General features: G+C 37.9%; 1 protein-coding gene across 1 annotated transcript in view; it reads left to right on the forward strand.

Annotated features, from left to right (window-relative positions):
* The window catches only part of LOC128663050 (organic cation/carnitine transporter 2), a 295,715-nt gene extending 276,743 nt beyond the window's left edge, over positions 1 to 18,972 (forward strand). Inside the window, exons 8-10 of the mRNA XM_053717190.1 lie at positions 5,502 to 5,684; positions 15,070 to 15,205; positions 17,276 to 18,972. Of these exons, the coding sequence (XP_053573165.1) occupies positions 5,502 to 5,684; positions 15,070 to 15,205; positions 17,276 to 17,354 (398 nt within the window). The 3' untranslated portion in view covers positions 17,355 to 18,972. The remainder of the gene's footprint in view (positions 1 to 5,501; positions 5,685 to 15,069; positions 15,206 to 17,275) is intronic.
* The last annotated feature ends 726 nt before the right edge of the window (positions 18,973 to 19,698 follow it).

Genomic DNA, 19,698 nt, shown 5'->3' on the forward strand with positions numbered 1-19,698 from the left:
TATCTCCACTGTTACTTGGGGTAAGGGAGTTTTTCTGCCCCAAGACAAGAAATCTAAGGATACATTTAAAGCTCCCAATCATTTTCGTTCCTTTCGTCAGAATAGAGAACAGAAAGGCACTCCTTCCCCTAAGGCATCTGGCTCTAATTGGAGACCATCTCCAAATTGGAATAAATCCAAACCTTATAAGAAATCAAATCCTGCCCCTAAACCTACATGAAGGTGCGGCCCTCATGCCAGTTCTTCTGGTAGGGGGCAGTCTAAAACCATTTCAAAGAGTTTGGACAGACTCTGTCCAAAATTAGTGGATTCAGAATAAGACATCCTTGGGAAGATTCTTTCTTACCCATGTACCAAAAACCCAGTAAAAGCTCAAGCCTTTCTGAAATGTGTTTCAGATCTAGAACTTTCAGGGGTAATTATCCCAGTTCCACAGCAGGAACAAGGATTGGGGTTTTTATTCAAATCTATTCATTGTACCAAAGAAGGAAAATTCTTTCAGACCAATTTTGGATCTGAAAACTTTAAATCGTTTTGTAAGAGTCCCAACTTTCAAGGTGGTGACACTAAGGACTATTCTGCCTTTTGTTCAGCAAGGTCACTTCATGTCCACAATAGACTTACAGGACGCTTACCTTCACAATCAGATTCACCCAGATCACTATCTATTTCTGAGATTCTCTTTTCTAAACAAGCATTACCAATTTGTCGCACTTCCGTTTGGCCTTGCAACAGCACCAAGAATATTGTCAATAGTTCTAGGTGCCCTTCTATCTCTAATCAGAGAGCAGGGAATTGCGGTGTTACCTTATTTAGACAATATTTTTGTAATAGCTCAATCTTTTCATTTAGCGGAATCTCACACAAAACAGTTTGTGTTGTTTCTTCAAAGACATGGTTGTAGGATCAATTTACCAAAGGGTTTCTTGATTCCTCGGACAAAGATCACGTTTTTAGGTTTCCAGATAGATTCAGTGTCCATGACTCTATCCCTAACAGAAAAGAGACTTTTGAGATTGCTTTCAGCTTGTCTAAACCTCCAGTCTCTTGTTTCCTTCAGTGGCTATGTGCATGGAATTTTTAGGTCTCATGTTTGCAGTATCGGACGCAATCCCTTTTGCTTGTTTTCATATGAGACCTCTACAGCTTTGCATGTTGCACCAATGGTGCAGGGCTAATACTCAGATATCACAACCGATATACTTAAATCCCAACAATCACATTATTGTTCAAGAGGCCTTCTTTGTTCGTCCTAACTGGACTGTGATCACAATAGATGCAAATCTCACAGGTTGGGGATCTGTCTGCGGGTCGCTGACAGCACAAGGAGTTTGGAATCCTCAAGAGGCGAGGTTACCAATCAATATTAGAGCTACATGCTATTTTCAGAGCTCTTCAGGCTTGGCCTCTATTAAAGAGAGAACTGTATATTCGGTTTTAAACAGACAATGTCACAACAGTGGCATATGTCAATCATCAAGGGGGGACTCGCAGTTCCCTAGCAATGAAAGAAGTATCTCTAATACTTTCTTGGGCGAAGTCCAACTCTTGTCTAATCATATACCAGGTGTAGACAATATGGAAGCTGATTATCTAAGCCGGCAATATCTTCTTCCAGGGGAGTGGTCTCTCCATCCAGATGTGTTCTATCAGATTGTGCAGATGTGGGGTCTTCCAGACATAGATCTGATGGCATCTCGTCTAAACAAGAAACTTCCCAGATACCTCTCCAGGTCCAGGGATCCTCAGGCGGAATTGATGGATGTTCTAGCAGTTCCATTGTTTTACCAACCTGCTTACATTTTTTCACCTTCTCCCAAGAGTGATCTCAGAGATCATAATGGAACAATCTTATGTGTTTCTGATAGCACCAGCATGGTCTCACAGTTGCCAACCTTGGTCACTTCCTCTAAGACCAGACCTTCTGTCTCAAAGGCCTGTTTTTCCATCCGGATCTCAAGTCTATAAATTTGAAGTCATGGAAATTGAAAGCTTTGTCTTTAGTCATAGAGGTTTATCTGACTCTGTGATTCACACTATGATACAGGCTCGTAAGCCTGTTTCAAGGAAAATATATCACAAGGTTTGGAAAACCTATATTTCATGGTGTTCCACTCATGATTATTCTTGGCATTCTTTTAGATTTCCTAGGATTCCTGAGTTTCTTCTGGATGGTTTGGATAGAGGTTTGTCTGCCAATACTTTGAAAGGACAAATCTCTGCTCTTTGTTTTATTTCACAGAAAGATTGCAAATTTTCCTGATGCTCACTGTTTCTTACAGGCTTCGACTCATATCAAACTTGTTATTAAATCTATCTCTCCTCCTTGGAGTCTAAATTTGGTATTAAAGACTTTGCAGGCTCCTCCTTATGAACCTATGCATTCTTTGGACATTAAACTACTTTCTTGAAAAGTGTTATTTATCTTGGCTATCTCTTCTGCTTGAAGAGTGTCTGAATTGTCTGCTCTCTCTTGCAAGTCTCCTTATCTGATTTTCCTTTAAGATCAAGCTGTTTTCACAACTTTAGGCAAAAATGTAAACAAAGTATGCAATTCTAACAACATTAATAGGGAAATTAATGTTCCTTCCTTTTGTCTTAATCCTAAGAATACTCTCCAAAGATCTTTACATTCTTTGGATGTGGTAAGAGCTTTGAAGTATTATATTGATGCTACTAAACATTTCAGAAAGTGTCTGCCATTTCTTTGGCATCTTGGTTAAAACTTCTGATTCACAAAGCTTATTTGGAGGCGGGGCACCTCTGCATCAGAGAATAACAGCTCATTCTACAAGATCAGTTGCCACATCTTGGGCTTTCAAGAATTAAGCATCAATTGATCAAATCTCAAAGCAGCCACTTGGTCTTCTTTGCATACCTTTACTAAATTTTACCATTTTTACGTTTTTGCTTCTTCAGAAGCAGTTTTTGGTAGAAAGGTTCATCAGGCAGCTGTTTCAGTTTGATTGTAGTGCCTATGATTTAAGTTTTTTTGAATTTTTAAGAAAACTTTTTATTTTTTTATTTAATTTCTCAGCGGAAATAGCTGTTTTTATTTTATCCCTCCCTTTATAGTAACTCGTGGACTTTATCTTGGGTATTATATCCCATCAGTAACTAGCCTGTGGACTCTCGCCACCTATATGAAAGAACATAATTTATGTAAGAATTTACCTGATAAATTAATTTATTTCATGGTGGCGAGAGTCCACGAGACCCACCCTTTTTTGGGGGTTATGATTTTTATGTATAAAGCACATTATTTATCCTGTTCCTCTTTTTTTTATGCTTTTACTCCTTATACACCTCATTAACTTGCCTACACGTTAAACTGAGGTATGAGTGAGGTTGGAGGTGTATTTATAGGCATTTGAGGTTTGGGAAACTTTGCCCCCTCCTGGTAGGAATGTATATCCCATCAGTAACTAGCTCGTGGACTCTCGCCACATGAAAGAAATTACTTTATCGGGTAATTTCTTACATAAATTATGTTTTAGACATGTGTATATATGTATCTCTATGGTAAAGTATTTTACGGGTTTTTTTTTCTTTTCATAACACCCGAGATCTCATATCTTTGATACCTTACTTTTGTGTGCAATATTTTTTATATTTTTTTTTATTAGACAGTAGTATTATGCATATAACTGTACTTTGTATTTTTGAAGTGTTTTGTGCAAAAAATATTTTTTTTCGGAAAACAGTTAACCACAGCTCTGAGATTGCGGTAAGGATTTAAGCGCAAATTGTGATTGCGCTCAACTTGTAATATCAGTGCAATGAAAATGGCTCACGAAAACACGATAATGCTAGCGCTAAACCGTTTGTGCCCCACTTGTAATCTAGCCCATAATATTTCAGTTTTAACACATGCTCTTGGGTAGTGGAGTGCAGGGATTCCCCCCAGGCAATCTGTTAATCCCAGGAACTTTATGGAGACCACTGTCTAAACAATAGAACTGCCCGATCTTCCAGACTCAGTCTTGTGATAATGTACAAAAGGCTTTGGGGCTGGTCTCATTTGCTTAGCTTGCTGATATATGAAAGGCTACAAGGCTAGACTCACAATATGCTTTTAGCATGGCTACAGGGAAGCACAGAAATAAACCACAGATGGGAATAGAGAACGTCATCACACCATGCAATAATAACTTAATGTTTGATGGATTGCAGATTGTTGTAGTCTCCTAACAAGCTCAATTTGTGAAATATGCAATTAACCCTTCCCTTTTGTATCTATTTGCAATTACAATGTTTATTGTATCCATAAGCTTGTAATTTTGAACAAACCTTTTGTTGTCGATATTTAAACCAGTTTAGCAATGTAATTAGATGCACTTGTTTACATGTAATCTGATCATACATGAGACTGCCATACTCCCAACAACTGGGTGAGAAAAGACTAGATCTGCCATGGAAGGATAACTACTTAAAGGGATAGTGTGTTATTACAATCTCCTTAAAGGGACACTCAAGTCAAAATGAATCTTTTATTATTCACATGGAGCAGCAATTTAAACAATTTTCGAATTTACTTCCATTAACAAAATGTGCACAATCCTTTTTATATTTACACTTTTTGAGTCACCAGCTTCTAGTGTGCATGTGCAATCATTCAGAGACTATATGTATATGCTTTGTGATTGGCTGGTGGCTGTCACATGATACAGGAGGAGTGGAAATAGACATAACTTTGAAACTTGTAAAAAAAAATAATGTACTGCTCATTTGAAGCTCAGACTAAGTGCTATTGCATTGTCTTGTTATCATGAATTTGTTGATTATGCAAAGCTACTGCATTTACTAGTCCTTAAATGTGTTCCCAATGATCCATTTTACCTGCTGAAATGTATTAAATAGTTTACAGGTAGATCCACTTACCTTTTATTTTGTCATTTGAAATAGTTGCTTTTGCCTTTTTGTATCCCCGCCTATACTGAATATTTAGATACTTAAAGGGATATAAAATCCAAAAATGTTCTTTCGTGATTCATACAGAGAATACAATTTAAAAAAGAAAAGTTTCTATTCTATGCAGCTGATATAACATAACATGTCATTGTAAACACATTAAGAGGAAACCAATTTTACAGTACACAATCCCTTTGAGTATTAAAACATATTCCAAAAACTGTTGTAAAAAGTCTTCTAATGGATAACATTGTTGTTGGTGAGAGTACAAAGTAATTTCAATACCAATGCCACAATTCTGTTAGTGTTGGGTGCATGGACACAAATATATGAGTGTGTATTTATATCCTAACCCATAAAGGGGATTGCCGTGTTTAAAATAGTAGTAGTAAACCATAAGATATTGAATATCTGTTTTGCATATCTTACCCAGAGTTCCCTGGTGCATTGGTAACAATAGTTAGGTAGTTCTGGTGGTAAGCAAGCGGGGTACTTGCCTAGAACTGCTACAATTCTATTCAATAATTCATAAAATAATTCTGGCCTACATCTATCAGAAAAGCCAATAAAATATTATCTGTTTATTTCAGATCTTAATATCCTGTCCATTATGCTCGTCATGCTGGGGAAATTTGGTATTACGTCTGCGTTCTCCATGGTTTATGTGTATACAGCAGAGCTCTACCCTACTGTCGTGAGAAACATGGGCGTAGGAGCCAGTTCTATGGCTTCCAGGCTTGGCAGTATCTTATCGCCTTACTTTGTTTATCTCGGTAAGTGTAAAGAGATTCATGATCTATGTACTATCAAATTAATCTACAAGTAATGGAAATCAGCGGCAGCTTTGTTAGCAAAGGAAAAGCAGATTGATGTCTAAACTTGTCCCTGCAATTTGTATAGCTATTGATACATTCCACCTAGATTAAAGGAACACGAAAATTTCATAAATGGAAAGAGTCCACAGCTGCATTCATTACTTTTGGGAATTCAGAACCTGGCCACCAGGAGGAGGCAAAGACACCCCAGCCAAAGGCTTAAATATTCCTCCCACTTCCCTCATCCCCCAGTCATTCTTTGCCTTTCGTCCCAGGAGGTTGGCAGAGGAGTGTCAGAAGTTTTCTATAGTCTCTTATGGAGGGTAGTACTCTGGCATGGGGCTGTAGTTTTAAGTAGTCCTGTCAGCCTCTGTGAGAGCATGGGTGAAAGTTAGAGTCCAGAGATGCAGGGAGAGTTTTTCTGCGAAACCATCCCGACTCATATTAACAGCTCCACAAGCAATCAGCGTTGACGAGTTTTGCTGCCTGCTTTTTTCTCTCAAGTCCATGGCAGAGGCGATGCTACTATCTGTCACACTTGAAGGACCGTGTTCCTGTTCCATGGCGTAGATTCCGGTAAGATCGTTTCATTTTACTTTCATCATGGATGTATTGTAATTTCCACTGTTTATCCGAGAGGGGCTACAACCTTTCGGGGATAACTTTAACACAGGGTCTCACTGAGGCTCCTTTTTGTATCTAGGAATTAAGGGTTAATATCTCCTGAGGGGGATTATTGAACAGGGGGGGTTTATAATCATGGTTTGTTATGTGATTCTGTCTGCTACTGTGTAGTGTTGCTTCAGCTCATGGCTATTTAGGAACATAATGGAATATGTCTAGTGACACAGCCTTTTCAGTCGGGCGCGCTTTTGCATGGACTGCACGGTTTACCTTGTGACTCCATTTCCGCTTTCCTGACCGTGTGGCGACGGCGAAATCCTGGTCCGCTGGTGTCTGGTTCTCTGGAGGCGGCAGTGTCCCAGTTATGGAGGATTCTTGGAGACGGATGTCTCTGATTCAGACTCTACTTCTTGCGAAGAATATGAATTGGCCCTGGTGATACATGCCCATCAGTTCTGTTCCGAATGCCGTTTTAGAGTGCTCTGTTCCTCGGGATCGGAGAATCGGGTGCCCACTGAGCCATCCGTCTATGGGGATTCTATTTCTCACTAAATGAGTTCCCTACCATCAACTCTTACTACGCATGCAGGTAACCCAAACGCTACTTATCCTTTCTAGGGACTGTGGCCTGTTCCCACTGGAGGTTACGACATGGTTCTGTACGGCCATATCTTTGGCGCTGGCGCATCTGCACCTCCCGGGGGTGTGCTTACGATATTGTCCGTGTTTCGTTACATGGGGCTCGTCAGTTGTGGGATCGCCTGGTCCAGTTCAGCCCTCCGGGGGAGCGACTTCTCCTGAGGCCTCAGGGGGTCAACCTTCGGAGCCGGTGTTTCCTTTTGTCCTGGCGGAGGTATGTTTCGCCTTTCGTTCTAGACTGGCACGCCTTCGTGTCCTACTAAGGCACGTTTCTTTCATGTAATTAGCAAGAGTCCATGAGCTAGTGACGTATGGGATATACATTTCTACCAGGAGGGGCAAAGTTTCCCAAACCTCAAAATGCCTACAAATACACCCCTCACCACACCCACAAATCAGTTTTACAAACTTTGCCTCCTATGGAGGTGGTGAAGTAAGTTTGTGCTAGATTCTACGTTGATATGCGCTCCGCAGCAGGTTGAAGCCCGGTTTTCCTCTCAGCGTGCAGTGAATGTCAGAGGGATGTGAGGAGAGTATTGCCTGTTTGAATTCAATGATCTCCTTCTACGGGGTCTATTTCATAGGTTCTCTGTTATCGGTCGTAGAGATTCATCTCTTACCTCCCTTTTCAGATCGACGATATACTCTTATATATATATATATACCATTTCCTCTGCTGATTTTCGTTTCAGTACTGGTTTGGCTTTCTACAAACATGTAGATGAGTGTCCTGGGGTAAGTAAGTCTTATTTTCTGTGACACTCTAAGCTATGGTTGGGCACTTTTTTAATAAAGTTCTAAATATATGTATTCAAACATTTATTTGCCTTGACTCAGGATGTTCAACATTCCTTATTTTCAGACAGTCAGTTTCATATTTGGGATAATGCATTTGAATCAATCATTTTTCTTACCTTAAAAATTTGACTTTTTTCCCTGTGGGCTGTTAGGCTCGCGGGGGCTGAAAATGCTTAATTTTATTGCGTCATTCTTGGCGCGGACTTTTTTGGCGCAAAAAATCTTTTCTGTTTCCGGCGTCATACGTGTCGCCGGAAGTTGCGTCATTTTTGACGTTCTTTTGCGCCAAAAATGTCGGCGTTCCGGACGTGGCGTCATTTTTGGCACCAAAAGCATTTAGGCGCCAAATAATGTGGGCGTCTTATTTGGCGCTAAAAAAATATGGGCGTCGCTTTTGTCTCCACATTATTTAAGTCTCATTTTTCTTTGCTTCTGGTTGCTAGAAGCTTGTTCCTTGGCATTTTTTTCCCATTCCTGAAACTGTCATTTAAGGAATTTGATCAATTCAGGAAAATCGCTGTCTGGTGCTGGAACTACCAAAGCTAAGTGTATCTGCTGTAAACTTTTGGTAGCTGTTCCTCCAGCTGTTGTTTGTATTAATTGTCATGACAAACTTGTTAATGCAGATAATATTTCCTTTAGTAATGTACCATTACCTGTTGCAGTTCCATCAACATCTAATGTTCAGAGTGTTCCTGATAACATAAGAGATTTTGTTTCTGAATCCATCAAGAAGGCTATGTCTGTTATTCCTCCTTCTAGTAAACATAAAAAAATCTTTTAAAACTTCTCTTTATACAGATGAATTTTTAAATGAACATCATCATTCTGATTCTAATGACTCTTCTGGTTCAGAGGATTCTGTCTCAGAGGTTGATGCTGATAAATCTTAATATTTATTTAAAATGGAATTTATTCGTTCTTTACTTAAAGAAGTACTAATTGCTTTAGAAATTGAGGATTCTGGTCCTCTTGATACTAAATCTAAACGTTTAGATAAGGTCTTTAAATCTCCTGTGGTTATTCCAGAAGTTTTTCCTGTTCCTGGTGCTATTTCTGAAGTAATTTCCAGAGAATGGAATAATTTGGGTAATTCATTTACCCCTTCTAAACGTTTTAAGCAATTATATCCTGTGCCGTCTGACAGATTAGAATTTTGGGACAAAATCCCTAAAGTTGATGGGGCTATTTCTACCCTTGCTAAACGTACTACTATTCCTACGTCAGATGGTACTTCCTTTAAGGATCCTTTAGATAGGAAAATTGAATCCTTTCTAAGAAAAGCTTATCTGTGTTCAGGTAATCTTCTTAGACCTGCTATATCATTGGCTGATGTTGCTGCAGCTTCAACTTTTTGGTTGGAAACTTTAGCGCAACAAGTAACAGATCATGATTCTCATAATATTATTATTCTTCTTCAACATGCTAATAATTTTATCTGTGATGCCATTTTTGATATTATCAGAGTTGATGTCAGGTTTATGTCTCTAGCTATTTTAGCTAGAAGAGCTTTATGGCTTAAAACTTGGAATGCTGATATGTCTTCTAAGTCTACTCTGCTTTCCCTTTCTTTCCAGGGTAATAAATTATTTGGTTCTCAGTTGGATTCTATTATCTCAACTGTTACTGGAGGGAAAGGAACTTTTTTACCTCAGGATAAAAAGTCTAAAGGTAAATTCAGGTCTAATAATCGTTTTCGTTCCTTTTGTCACAACAAGGAACAAAAGCCTGATCCTTCATCCTCAGGAGCGGTATCAGTTTGGAAACCATCTCCAGTCTGGAATAAATCCAAGCCTTTTAGAAAATCAAAGCCAGCTCCTAAGTCCACATGAAGGTGCGGCCCTCATTCCAGCTCAGCTGGTAGGGGGCAGATTACGTTTTTTCAAAGAAATTTGGATCAATTCCGTTCACAATCTTTGGATTCAGAACATTGTTTCAGAAGGGTACAGAATTGGTTTCAAGATAAGACCTCCTGCAAAGAGATTTTTTCTTTCCCGTGTCCCAGTAAATCCAGCGAAGGCTCAAGCATTTCTGAAATGTGTTTCAGATCTAGAGTTGGCTGGAGTAATTATGCCAGTTCCAGTTCTGGAACAGGGGCTGGGGTTTTATTCGAATCTCTTCATTGTACCAAAGAAGAAGAATTCCTTCAGACCAGTTCTGGATCTAAAAATATTGAATCGTTATGTAAGGATACCAACATTCAAAATGCTAACTGTAAGGACTATCCTGCCTTTTGTTCAGCAAGGGCATTATATGTCTACAATAGATTTACAGGATGCATATCTGCATATTCCGATTCATCCAGATCACTATCAGTTTCTGAGATTCTCTTTCCTAGACAAGCATTACCAGTTTGTGGCTCTGCCGTTTGGCCTAGCAACAGCTCCAAGAATTTTTACAAAGGTTCTCGGTGCCCTTCTGTCTGTAATCAGAGAACAGGGTATTGTGGCATTTCCTTATTTGGACGATATCTTGGTACTTGCTCAGTCTTCACATTTAGCAGAATCTCATACGAATCGACTTGTGTTGTTTCTTCAAGATCATGGTTGGAGGATCAATTTACTAAAAAGTTCATTGATTCCTCAGACAAGGGTAACCTTTTTGGGTTTCCAGATAGATTCAGTGTCCATGACTCTATGACAGACGTCTATGACAGACAAGAGACGTCTACAATTGATATCAGCTTGTCGAAACCTTCAGTCACAATCATTCCCTTCGGTAGCCTTATGCATGGAAATTCTAGGTCTTATGACTGCTGCATCGGACGCGATCCCCTTTGCTCGTTTTCACATGCGACCTCTTCAGCTCTGTATGCTGAATCAATGGTGCAGGGATTACACGAAGATATCTCAATTAATATCTTTAAAAACGATTGTACGACACTCTCTGACGTGGTGGATAGATCACCATCGTTTAGTTCAGGGGGCTTATTTTGTTCTTCCGACCTGGACTGTAATTTCAACAGATGCAAGTCTTACAGGTTGGGGAGCTGTGTGGGGGTCTCTGACGGCACAAGGGGTTTGGGAATCTCAGGAGGTGAGATTACCGATCAATATTTTGGAACTCCGTGCAATTTTCAGAGCTCTTCAGTCTTGGCCTCTTCTAAAGAGAGAATCGTTAATTTGTTTTCAGACAGACAATGTCACATCTGTGGCATACATCAATCATCAAGGAGGGACTCACAGTCCTCTAGCTATGAAAGAAGTATCTCGAATTCTGGTTTGGGCGGAATCCAGTTCCTGTCTAGTTTCTGCGGTTCATATCCCAGGTATAGACAATTGGGAAGCGGATTATCTCAGTCGCCAAACGTTGCATCCGGGCGAATGGTCTCTTCACCCAGAGGTATTTCTTCAGATTGTTCAAATGTGGGGACTTCCAGAAATAGATCTGATGGCCTCTCATCTAAACAAGAAACTTCCCAGGTATCTGTCCAGATCCAGGGATCCTCAAGCGGAAGCAGTGGATGCATTGTCACTTCCTTGGAAGTATCATCCTGCCTATATCTTTCCACCTCTAGTTCTTCTTCCAAGAGTGATCTCCAAGATTCTGAAGGAATGCTCGTTTGTTCTGCTGGTAGCTCCAGCATGGCCTCACAGGTTTTGGTATGCGGATCTTGTCCGGATGGCTTCTTACCAACCGTGGACTCTTCCGTTAAGACCAGACCTTCTGTCGCAAGGTCCTTTTTTCCATCAGGATCTCAAATCCTTAAATTTAAAGGTATGGAGATTGAACGCTTGATTCTTAGTCAAAGAGGTTTCTCTGACTCTGTGATTAATACTATGTTACAGGCTCGTAAATCTGTATCTAGAGAGATATATTATAGAGTCTGGAAGACTTATATTTCTTGGTGTCTTTCTCATCATTTTTCCTGGCATTCTTTTAGAATTCCGAGAATTTTACAGTTTCTTCAGGATGGTTTAGATAAAGGTTTGTCTGCAAGTTCCTTGAAAGGACAAATCTCTGCTCTTTCTGTTCTTTTTCACAGAAAGATTGCTATTCTTCCTGATATTCATTGTTTTGTACAAGCTTTGGTTCGTATAAAACCTGTTATTAAGTCAATTTCTCCTCCTTGGAGTTTGAATTTGGTTCTGGGGGCTCTTCAAGCTCCTCCGTTTGAACCTATGCATTCATTGGACATTAAATTACTTTCTTGGAAAGTTTTGTTCCTTTTGGCCATCTCTTCTGCCAGAAGAGTTTCTGAATTATCTGCTCTTTCTTGTGAATCTCCTTTTCTGATTTTTCACCAGGATAAGGCGGTGTTGCGAACTTCTTTTGAATTTTTACCTAAGGTTGTGAATTCCAACAACATTAGTAGAGAAATTGTGGTTCCTTCATTATGTCGTAATCCTAAGAATTCTAAGGAGAAATCATTGCATTCTTTGGATGTAGTTAGAGCTTTGAAATATTATGTTGAAGCTACTAAGACTTTCCGAAAGACTTCTAGTCTATTTGTTATCTTTTCCGGTTCTAGGAAAGGTCAGAAGGCCTCTGCCATTTCTTTGGCATCTTGGTTGAAATCTTTAATTCATCATGCTTATGTTGAGTCGGGTAAAACTCCGCCTCAAAGGATTACAGCTCATTCTACTAGGTCAGTTTCTACTTCCTGGGCGTTTAGGAATGAAGCTTCGGTTGATCAGATTTGCAAAGCAGCAACTTGGTCTTCTTTGCATACTTTTACTAAATTCTACCATTTTGATGTGTTTTCTTCTTCTGAAGCTGTTTTTGGTAGAAAAGTACTTCAGGCAGCTGTTTCAGTTTGAATCTTCTGCTTATATTTTCAGTTTTTTTCATTATAAAATTTAAATTATTTTGGGTGTGGATTATTTTTCAGCGGAATTGGCTGTCTTTATTTTATCCCTCCCTCTCTAGTGACTCTTGCGTGGAAAGATCCACATCTTGGGTAGTCATTATCCCATACGTCACTAGCTCATGGACTCTTGCTAATTACATGAAAGAAAACATAATTTATGTAAGAACTTACCTTTTTGTGGTGGTTTTGATTTTTTTGTATAAAGCACAATTATTCCAATTCCTTATTTTTTATGCTTTCGCACTTTTTTCTTATCACCCCACTTCTTGGCTATTCGTTAAACTGATTTGTGGGTGTGGTGAGGGGTGTATTTGTAGGCATTTTGAGGTTTGGGAAACTTTGCCCCTCCTGGTAGGAATGTATATCCCATACGTCACTAGCTCATGGACTCTTGCTAATATGAAAGAAATGAATTTATCAGGTAAGTTCTTACATAAATTATGTTATTTCTGGGGTCTGGGCATTGCCTCCCCTTGTTTCTATGAGACTGGTTGGGTCTCTATTAGCCTGACCCGGTTTCTCAGGTTTTTGCTCTGTGTTTTTATTTAGGACTCGTTGTGCCCTTTTTAGTTTTTTTTTCTTGTAAGTTCCTTATTCTAGCTGGAATCTAGTTCAGCTTACTAATGCACTGTGGCTACTCTGCACTGTAGAAAATCGAGGGTTGCAGGTTCGATCCCCGGCGAGGTCTACTCAGCCTTTCCTCCTTTCGAGGTTGATAAAATGAGCAGCGCCTTGAGTCCCTTAAGGGGGATTAGCTGCACTTTACAAGTACAATCATGTTTTCTCTGTGCCTTTTCTTCTTTGTGCAAGAATACAGTAGTTTATTCCCTTCTTTAGTAAGGGGTGTTTTATTTGGAGACCGACTGCTGGGGACGGTGTCTTTTGAAGGCTGTTTACTCAGTCGAGTCTAGTTCCTGCGGTCTCCAGCAAGGCTGTGGACTATCTGCGGGTCAGTGTCCTTGGGATTTTTCTTTTTTTTTTCTTCAAAGTTGTTCTCGGCTTCGGACGAAGCAGGATTTTGTTGGGTTGGGGTTTTCAGGCCTGGTGCCCTCAGAATGGGCCGCCTATTGTACACTCCAGTTTTTGCATTCAGTGTCCTCTATAGCTTTGGTATTGTTTTCACAAAAGTAATGAATGCAGCTGTGGACTCTTTCCATTTATGAAGAAAAACTTCAATAATGCTTACTTGTTAATTTTCTTTTCTTCAGATGGAAAGAGTCCACAGCTCCCCGTCCGTATTTTTTCTGTGGGGAGTCTGTTACTTTTCTTATTCTGGCACCTTTTCACCCTAATATTTCTTCTACTGTTCCTTGTTGCTCGGCAGAATGACTGGGGGATGAGGGGAGTGGGAGGAATATTTAAGCCTTTGGCTGGGGTGTTTTTGCCTCCTCCTGGTGGCCAGGTTCTGAATTCTCAAAAGTAATGAATGCAGCTGTGGACTCTTTCCATCTGAAGAAAAGAAAATTATCAGGTAATATAATTTGTTTTCCCATAAATGTTTGCATTATGATATCTGTATATATTTTACCCCCTTGTAACAAGGAAAATGTAGTATTGTAGTCAGAAAGACTTGAGTGGATAGGTCAGATCTCTGACCCTACTATGTGATTTAATTCATTTCTTGATCAGTCCTAACTGTCAACTGAACATGAGATAAACTAAACAATGTAAAAAATACTTTCCAGGATTTTGTCTCTGAACTTCAAAACAAGCAGATTTTGCTATCAAAATGACAATTATTCTTTATTTTGTGTGCAGATTGATTATGAGGTAGTTCCTAATTACTGATATTATATGCAAATATAAAAATAATTGTAATGTCCTGTTAAAGGGATACTGAACGCATACTTTTTCTTTTGTGATTCAGATAGAGCATGCAATTTTAAGCAACTTTCTAATTTACTCCTATTATCAATTTTTCTTCGTTCTCTTGTGATCTTTATTTGAAAAATAAGGCATCTAAGCTTTTTTGGGGTTCAGTACTCTGGACAGCACGTTTTTATTGGTGGATGAATTTATCCACCATTCGGCAAGGACATCTCAGGTTGTTCACCAAAAATGGGCCGGCATCTAAACTTACATTCTTGCATTTCAAATAAAGATACCAAGAAAATAAAGAAAATTTGATAATAATAGTAAATTAGAAAGTTGCTTAAAATGTCATACTCTATCTGAATCACAAAAGAAAAAATTTGGGTTCAGTGTCCCTTTAATCTCTACAACTTGTAAATAACTATCCGATATACAATCTTCTGTCACCAGATACTTATCACAATCACTTATCAAGTTGTTGTGGTGCTTACATTGTTTCGTTTTCAATTAGGTATATTTAAATATTCTGTTTAAAATAAAGCATTAGACATTAAATTGTGCCTGTTCTTTTGTAGTGCTTGACAGGTACTCTGTAATAATATTATTATTATTATTAGTAGTAGTAGTAGTAGTATTTATTTATTTGCTACTTTTGTATAGGTGCCTATGACCGCTATCTGCCTTTTATACTAATGGGGAGTCTTACAGTCCTTGTTGGCATCTTTACACTCTTCCTCCCAGAAAGCTATGGAATGCCTTTACCGGACACTATTGAGGAGATGCAACGTGTTAAAGGGTAAGCTGCATTATATCATTTTCTGTTAATTACTTCAAAATTAAAGGGATTCACTATTAATGGTTAATTAATTAGACACCTGCTTGGGTAGAACACTTATTAAATCAACATCACATAATTCTCCTCTCTTGCCTTATATAACCATCCTACTGTAGTTGTACCCTACTGTTTAATATCCCCTTTAGATGGGCTAGTTTTGTAGTAGTAACATCTTTATTGGCTTGGTGCTAGCAGTGAATAGGGGTCAATGAGTGCTAGTAGTCTTTGGTCTTTTATTGTTAAATGGTTCCAACCTACACCTCTTCTTCCCTGGTGTTTTTGTGGTGACCACCATCTTGGGAGCATAAGTATGATGTAAATGCACCCTCAAGCATTATTACAATAGAGTGACCTCTGCTGCTCACACCACCTTTCATTACTATTTATTTTGCTTTGCATTTGCTCACCAGCATTTCAATTGGTCTTTTTGTCTTGCTAAATACAGTATCTTACCACCTGGCCTCTTATCATTACCATATCAGTTTTTAATATCTTCATCTCCACGGCTCCCAAAAGCTTCCTTTGTTGCTCTACCAGGATTAGTTTCCTAGAAGTAATTTGAGACTTGTCCTTTATGTAAGTTTCCCTACCATCTCCTGTGACTGCAGAGACTAATATATTGTCTGGAACACCAGTGCCAACTGATACAGACATCTGCTTATCTTTGTATGCAGCACTTGGCCTCATAGTGTAAGTCTAGCAGCAGTCTTTTTTTCTGCTTTCGATTTGGTCCACTACAGTTGTATTTTATGTAATTTTTTCCTTTTTTTCCATAGTTTTTTTTTTATTATTATGATTATTGGGCCAATCAAAATTATTTAGAATAGCTTATCCTATGGTTTATCTACTAACATTTCTATGTACATTGAAGGTAAATTTTATAGGGGAAAAAAATAATCAGTCTGTGATAGACCTATGCTGTCCTTGGGTTCAGCTCACACAATATACACTAGGGATGATTATTTTTCGGTTTTGAGTTGAATTGAATTTACTAAAACATTTTGAATTATTATAAAACCATAGGAGCAAAAGGTTAAAACTGACACTTTTACATAGGTATTGCATATATTTTAATTAATTTTTTTGATTAAAAAGAAAACTAATTAAGGAAACCTTAAAATCGAAATTCAATCCACAGTAAAATGTTTAAGCACAGGGTTTAAAGAGACATGAGACGTTTCCCATTTACTAATATTATTACATTTTATTTCTCATGTTATTCTTTGTTGACGAGATACATAGGTAGGTAGCGTGCACATGCCTGAAACACTACATGACAGGAAATAGTGTTGCCATCTAGTGCTTTTGCTAATGTATAACATGGTTGCAAAACCGCTGTCGTATAGTGCTGCAGACACATGTCTCTTTCAGGAAAATAAATGTGTAGCATTTTTGTCTTTTTTTCCTGTAATTTATCTCTTAAAAGATGTTCCTTTTACCCCTACTTGTCTTAGGGAGATTGGAGTGCATACTGAATACTTCATTATGATAGGAAGTTATACTCATAATGTTGCCAGACATGCCGCTTGCATAGTGCGATGCATAAAGGCTTTTGTTGCACATGGTTTAAAGTGATGGTAAACTCTCCCCTTTTTAAAATCAGATCTGGAATGTTATTGCTATTTTATATTGAGTTTAATTAATCAGTTGTAATAAAGATGCGCTATAGCTTACTATTTTTAATATAGATATAAAATTAAAATACCCTGCACTCCGCTGCCCACTTAAAAAGTCAATTTTTTTGTGACCTGTTTGAATTTTTCTCCAATCAGCGCTCTAGCTACAACATAAGTGCCATATGGGGAGAGCCCTGATTGGACAACAATTCAAACCGTTGGCTCACAGAAAATTTTTATATCTATTTTAAAAAATTACAGCGCAACTTCATTACAACTGATAAATTAAACTCCATCTAAAATATCACTAACATGCCGGATCTGATTTTAAAAACGGGATAGTTTACCATCACTTTAAAGCAAATTGTAGTTTTTGTTTGCTTATTTTAAATTAACACATTATTTTTTCTTTTAGATTCAAGTATAAAGCTGGATTCAGACTTTCAAGAGAAATCAAGAAGAACCCAAAGATTCTTTCAAACACTGCATTATAAGATAATCTTGTTTGTCAAAATTATTTTTGATCTTGTACATGACCATTCATAAATGGACTACATTATCTACTAGGCACAGACTGGTGGACTTTGTTTAAAGACATATATTGTTCTTTTTAGTCTCTTTGCTACGGGGGGGGAATACAACTTTATATAAACAATGAAAAGGTTATAGCAATGAGTATAGTACTGGAATATATTTATATCTTTATTAAACATGAAAAATGCATCCCGTGGGTTGCAATCTAGTCACAAGACACAGGATTTTTGTAGGATAACTGTACTCCTTTTAAATATTTTGGAAGAAAAGCTGCTTTGACAAGTAACATCCAGTTCTTTATATTAGGATGATTATTTTTGTTAGGGGGGAGGGATCTGGCATTGCTTTGTCTTGGCAAAACAACCATAATTTATAGAAAATGCTTGAATTGGTAATAAAGCCTGACAATAGGCATCTGCAGAAAGTTACCTAGTTAAAAAATATCTACTCCTGGACTCTGAGACAAAGCCAAAACGTATCAATACCACAACATTCTTCAACTATTTGCTTCCCAAACTGCCCTTAGGGACCCAACACAGCTGGTTCCTCAGTGGCTCAGTAATAATGTTTGTGAATCACCCCTCTAAAGCATATAATAAATGATTATGAAGTATGCAATTATAGATATCTTTATATGCAAGTTAAAAGGAACTATGCTTGAATGAGGGAAATCTTTATATGTAAGCTTGTCATACAATTTATATAGGTAAACACTGAATACTGCTCATCTACTGTAAATATTGTAAAGTCCTGGGGAAATGGATAAATAACTTATATGTTAAACTAGGAATTGCTGATTTTCACATCTGTTTACTTTTCACTAACAATAGACATCAGTTCTTTATTGCATCTAAAACAGACTGACCAATATGGCCTTTTTAGCAGATATAGCAGGTCTGAATAAACTTATTTTACCATAACAGGCATTAAAGGGCCATTATACACTCATTTTTTCTTTGCATAAATGTTTTGTAGATGATCTATTTATAAAGCCCATAAAGTTGTTTTTTTTTTTTAAATTATAGTTTTGCTTATTTTTAAATAACATTGCTCTGATTTTCAGACTCCTAACCAAGCCCCTAAATTTTATTTGAATACTGTCAGCTACCTTCCACAGCTTGCTCCTGTTTGTGTAAAGGGTCTTTTCATATGCAAAAGAAGGGGGAGGGGGGGAGTGTCTTATTTCCCACTTGCAGTGGGCTTTCCAACTACCTTTTCAACAGAGCTAAACTGAAAGCTTCTAAGTACGTTTTTAAATCATTTTATACTGGATTTTTATATCAGTATCTGTGCATCTTATTCTTTATAGTAGTGTCTATTACATGCAGTTATATGAAAATGAGTGTATACTGTCCCTTTAAGGAGCTTCACCCAGTTTTCTACACAAGTTTCGTCTGAAATTCACTGATTGCTGATACAGCATCATGAATTATGCAAAGACATTTCCCTTCTATAAGCTGCATCTTAAAGAGTTTGAACAGATCATTTTATTGTGAAGGAATAATATATGTAGTGTTACTATGTATTATAGTGTTCTATGTATACAGCGTTGTAAATGTTAAATCTGTTTTTATAATATCTTCTTGTTGTTGTTTTAATTTTCTTCTCTAATACTTTTAAGATTAGATTTAAGGGGTTATTATTTTACCCCTGCCATTATTTATTAATTGCTAGACTTGAGTTGGTGCTAAAGCAGTGAAGTTTTTTTTTTTTTTTGCTGTTCAGTGCCAGCCATTTTACTGCTACTAGAACAAAATATAAAGCAAAATAGAGAGCGCTATTTTATAAAAGAACATAGAAGTGCTTTCATGATTTCAGTTCTTGCACACTAATTGCGATAACACTGTTGGATTAATCATACCGTGAACTGTTGCGTAAACTTGAAAGCTTTTTTGTTCATCCCTTTCCACTAAATTATTTCTAATTTTTTCCCAATTATATGACTTCCTTTCGAGAGTTGTCCGTTCTTGAAGCTCCTCCTGGGTTTTCATTATGGTAATTACAGACACCATGAGCATTTGCTCCAAAGCTTCACTTTTAAATGAGACCAAAACTACTTGGACCTTTTTACACTAAAACCTAGAAGCCGCAGATATCAACTGATATGGGGCTAGATTACGAGTGGCGTGCTGTTCAGCAACGGAAATAGAGCTCGAGTAAATATATTAGTTTGAGCGCAGCCTAATTTAAGAAGCGTCGTTTTAGCGCAACTTCAGAGCTCTGGTTAACTGTTAAGCGAGACTAAAAAGTTGTACAAAACACATCAAAAATACATTAAAAGTACAGTTACACTCATAACACTGT

Source organism: Bombina bombina, chromosome 6 (genome assembly GCF_027579735.1).
Source record: "Bombina bombina isolate aBomBom1 chromosome 6, aBomBom1.pri, whole genome shotgun sequence".
In the NCBI taxonomy this organism is placed as follows: Eukaryota; Metazoa; Chordata; class Amphibia; order Anura; family Bombinatoridae; genus Bombina; species Bombina bombina.